General features: G+C 44.2%; 1 protein-coding gene across 1 annotated transcript; it reads left to right on the forward strand.

Annotated features, from left to right (window-relative positions):
* The first annotated feature begins 427 nt into the window (after positions 1–427).
* On the forward strand, positions 428–1,384 carry LOC112060837 (olfactory receptor 8S1-like). The gene has a single exon (XM_024112853.2). It carries the CDS (start codon positions 428–430, stop codon positions 1,382–1,384), a length of 957 nt encoding a protein of 318 aa, XP_023968621.2.
* The last annotated feature ends 3,772 nt before the right edge of the window (positions 1,385–5,156 follow it).

Raw genomic sequence — 5,156 nt, forward strand, 5'->3', positions numbered from 1 at the left:
AGAGAGAGAGAGAATGACTTTATAGCCTGATAGCAAAAGCACTTTCTCTTGATGCAGGAGATCCAGAATCCAGTCCCCCTGCTCCAATGCCTCTTTCATTATTTAACCTCAGTGGAACAGCTTCAACAGGAGAGACTGAGGGAGCCCCACATAACACTGTCCCATACTCCCTGGTGAGCAGGGTTTTTGTGAATCCCAGTGGGGCCTGATTCTGGGATTTTGTCACCTAAAGTGGCAGTTAGGGGCCTAAATCCTTTGTGACTCTAGTCTATTTTGTCCATTTAAAACACACATTTTACCAGATGGAGTAGGGCCCTCTTTACATTCATCCTACTGATCGGATATTCATCACAGGCCACTTCAATTTACCTTTATGATATGTGTTCCTTTCATTCTTGCAGGTCAGAGTTTTCCTAAAAAAATATCAATGGAAAAGCAAACCACGGTGAGTGAATTTATCCTCCTGGGACTTTCCAATGACCCACAGATGCAGATTTTCCACTTCCTGCTGTTTTTAGTTATTTACCTAGTCACCCTCGTGGGGAATGTGATGATCATGCTGTTCATAAAGGCTGATCCTCACCTACACACCCCCATGCACTTCTTCCTCTTCCATTTATCCTTTGTTGATATCTGCTATTCCTCAGTCACGGTGCCTAACATGCTGATGAACTTCCAAGCAAAGCAAAAAACTATTTCTGTCAATGACTGTATTGCCCAGATCTTCTTCTTTTTCCTCTCAGCTGGTACAGAAATTCTCATTCTCTCAGCCATGGCTTATGACCGCTATGCTGCCATCTGTGACCCACTGCATTATGTACAGACAATGAACAAAGGGATCTGTGTTCAGCTGGTGAGTTGTGCATGGACCCTGGCCTTCTTAGGTGCCACAATTAACACAGTTTTTGCCCTCAAGTTACATTTCTGTTGGCCCAATCAAATCAGCCATTTCAGCTGTGAGCTCCCTCTACTATTACAACTGTCCTGCACTGAGATTCTCATCACTCAAGTGCTGCTTCTCACTTCTACTGTGATACTTGTGTTGAGCTCCTTCCTCCTCACACTGATCTCCTACATTCACATCATCTCCACCATCCTAAGGATACGCTCTACACAGGGCAGGCATAAAGCCTTCTCTACCTGCAGCTCCCACCTTATTGTGGTCTGCTTGTTGTATCTGACAGCTCTTTTCCAGTACATAAAACCCAGCTCAGTGTCCTCCGTGGTTCTGGATGAAATGTTCTCCGTCCAGTACAGCATCTTGACCCCCATGTTAAACCTCATTATCTACAGCCTGAAAAACAAGGAGGTGAAAAGGGCTCTAGAAAAATTTTGGGGAAATTCAAGTTTCTCAAGTAGTGATGATGTTTTTTATTTTGTATAAATAAGAATGCATGGAATGATGGATAACTGTTGTTTTGGACATTTTTCAGCTCAGATCTCTCACTGACACTTTGGACCAGATTCACAGGTGCTCTAAATTCGTATATCTTCATTAAATTTAAAGGGCCAGATCCCCATGTGTCCAAGAATCATTGGAGTAATGGGGAGTAGACTGTGGGTCTCCTTCATCCAGGGTGAATGCTATAAACACCAGACTATAGAGTCATTCACACCTTCTCGCTCTTCTCTCTCTTCTTCCCATCCCAATCTCTCTTTAATCTAGGACACTGACCTCAATATAGGTATGACTGATTGACACCAGCTGAGGATCTGACCAATTCTTTACAAAGAAGATCTTTGTCTATTACACTCTAGTTCCTCTAGGGTATTTTCTTTAAAATCCTTATTTAATATCTGTAGTATCTTATTGGACTGATCACTGTTAAAATTGCTAGGGTTTTCTAATAATAATAATCACTGGAGCCAATTGGTGTAATCCTTATCTAGGGCTATATTCACAAAGGGATTTAGGCTTGAACAGGAGAGATTGAGAGAGATCCATGTTAAGTATCCTATATCCCAGTGGGGAGGGCACCCACATGGGAAGGGGCATATCTCAGGTGACTACTCTAACCACTGGGATAAAAGTTATGAATGGTCTCCTCCTCCTAATTCCTCCTTCTTCTCCCCCACCCCAGCTTCTTGCAAACAAAACCTTAGATGGGGTTAGAGGGTTCCCAGCTGAGAATCCCAAGCAGGAGTTGCCTCCCACCACAGGATACAGAAACTGAACTCTATGACAGCGGCAGGGTTTTGAATACACCCCTCTCCTCAGCAGCTCCCATTGACTAGGGAACCACGTCTCAAGCTGGCTTTTTAAAATCCCGTTTCTAGGTACTTACCTCTCCCCATTCATTGTGGAGGGAGCCTGGGCACTGAACTCAGGTTTTGTGCATCCCAGTGATTTTCTAGGCAAATAAAAGTTAAGTGATTTAATGCTCAGCATCACAACACCTACGTCCCATTGTGAATCTAGCCCTTGGTGTAAATTGACCGAGACCCATTAAGGCAATGCAGCTAGATGGATTTACATCAAGTGGGACTCTGGCTCAGAGTCCATATTCTAAATTGATTTTGTTCTCCTCAAATTTCACTCACTGTCGAGTTGGAAAGACCAGTGTATCACTGAGTTTCCACTTAAGCACAAAACACAGTAGGAATTGGTGCTGGCACTCTGCACACAGCTGAAATTCACCTTTAGAGGCAGATCCCCAGCTGGTGGAAAGCAGCGTAATTCCACTGAAATAAACAAGAATACAGTGAGGTATGCCAGCTGAGGATCTTTCCTAAGCAAATAAAGATATGACTCAGAATCTACCTGTTGTGTAAGTTTGACTTAAAGAGATATGGGCTAAATGAAGAGTCAGCCAATAGGCTGAAATTCTTAAAAGAGTTTAGGGGAGTTAGGTACCCAACTCCTATTGGATGGGGAAAACTTAGCCCCAGCGATGTACCAACGGTGAGCCAGAAAGTCAGTGGAGAGGAAGACAGTGAAGCCTAATCTCTTCTGTCCCAGTTCAATGCTTTTAATCACAATACCATCCATGTGCGCATTGGGAGTCCCGTATCTCTGCCCATACCAGCCTAGTATTGACAGAATGCACTGCCTATCCAGTTAATAAAGACTCCACCCTCTTCTCCCACTTTCACTGGGATGATTTCTGAGGGCCAGATTTCCAATAACCTGGCACCCACGACTGATGACAGATTTTCCGAAAAAAGCTCTGCTCCCATTTACGCACTGAAAAGAGCTGGGTTTTCAAAAATGTCCATCAGCCAGCAACTCCTGACTGGCACTTAGATTTTTGACACAGCTCATCACCTGCCATGCTGAGCTGTTTTGAAAATGTGGTCCTTAGTTTGAGCCCTCCCTTGGCTGTCAGCCCTCAGTTTGCTTCACCTTCTCTGTTCCTCTGCTCTGCCTCTCCATCCTGCTCTGAGCATTCAGGCCTAAATATACAGATTATCCAGTCACCAGCTCCCTCAGCTCTATGGGAAGGGAGGGGAAAGACACATTCTCTGCCTGAATCTGCAGAGTGCCAGAGACAATCATGCTCAGAGGGGACAGCTGCCTTAAGTGTAAATGACGCAGCAACATCTGCCGGGTCTGCAGAGAGCTCAAGACAATAGTTCTCAGTGGAGGGAACTGCACCATTCATCTTAATGGAATGTTGGACCCACTAGCATTGGACAGACCCCACCACCCGCACGTCAGCAAGGGACATTGTGCTGCATTACAAGAGTGTTCTATAAATGAGAGATATTTATATCTATGCCAATAGTTAATGGATGAGGTATCAGTAGGTGGTGAACCTGAATATGCAGCTTTGTAGGAGTCAAACTTCTTGTTGTGCGTGCACTGAAAATGGCTTCCTCTGTGCGGATCTTTGCGTGCAGCTCTTTCCAGCAATCACAGCAGAGGACCTCCAGTTGATTGTAACATGGTGACAGAGTAAACAAGCAACATCCCACTCCCAGCTGCCATGCAAATGCAGGGATAGGGGTCCTGAAGCCACTTGTTGGATGTGAGATAGAAAGAGACACCATGGCATCTCCACGCCTCTGGCCAATCTACTACCCATATAAAATACAATTCCGCTTCTTTTGACTAGTTCTATTTTAATGTTTCTCTGTGTTATAAGGCGAAACCTTGATAAAAATTCATGCATAAGTAAAATAAATTTAGTTAACAGATAGGGCTGTGTTTTCATGGAGCTTTTGCCTATAAATCTTGCTTTGTGTCATTAAAAACATACTTTCAAAGAAAGACAACTTGCAGTGAACCTCAGTGTGTTCAGACGGTGACAGACAGGTTGTGAGGAATGACTAGAAACGTTTATTCCACCAAGGGGTATTCAAATAGATACAAACTTGAGTAGAGACTCAAATCTCTTGAACCTCAAACTGTAACCATAGTCATGAAACGAAAAATCAGGATTTTACCCTAATGGGGGCACCCACTGGCTTCAGGATGGAGAACCTTGGAAATAGCCCTTTCTATGTCTTTCCAATCAGTATGAGAGAGCAATAGGCCAAAAGGGACAATTAGTAGTAGTATTTATGTATATCACAGCTGTGATTTCATGCCCCATCCAAGACCACAGCCTTATTGTTTACAGGGCTTGCACACACAGTCTGAGATGATCCTGACTCAATGGTCTTACATTCTAAACAGATAAAGGAAACAAAAATTGGGGAAAAAAACCTGAGACACAGAGAAATGAGGTGATTTCCCCAAGCCCCATAGTAGTTACATGGTAGTGCAAGGACACAAATCCATATCTCCAGTCCTCGATCCACCAGCCCCCACTGCCTCAGGCTGGGAAGGAAGGAGAACAGAGCAGCTATACTGTCCAAATGCTGCAGCATGCCTGAATTTGGTCACTGATGAGACCTTATCATGTATACTGTACTGGATGATTGATATGCACTTAGAAAGGAGCAGCCATATTGTATAATGGGGACCAGATTTCATCAGAACCTATGGGCTTACAAAGGTCCAGTAGGAGCTGCGATCAGCCGAACCTGCGGACACGGCCGGTAAACAAACCGGCCCGGACCGCCAAGGGCTTTCCCTGCACAAGCAGCAGCCCGACTTTGAGAAGCACTGCCCTACAGTATATATTGGCCACTAGATGATACTTAATGTGAAAGAGAGATTTAGTCTGTGAGGCGACTACTAGATGGCAGTATGTGTCAAGAATAAGTCATGC

Source organism: Chrysemys picta, chromosome 12, assembly GCF_011386835.1.
Source record: "Chrysemys picta bellii isolate R12L10 chromosome 12, ASM1138683v2, whole genome shotgun sequence".
Lineage (NCBI taxonomy): Eukaryota > Metazoa > Chordata > Testudines > Emydidae > Chrysemys > Chrysemys picta.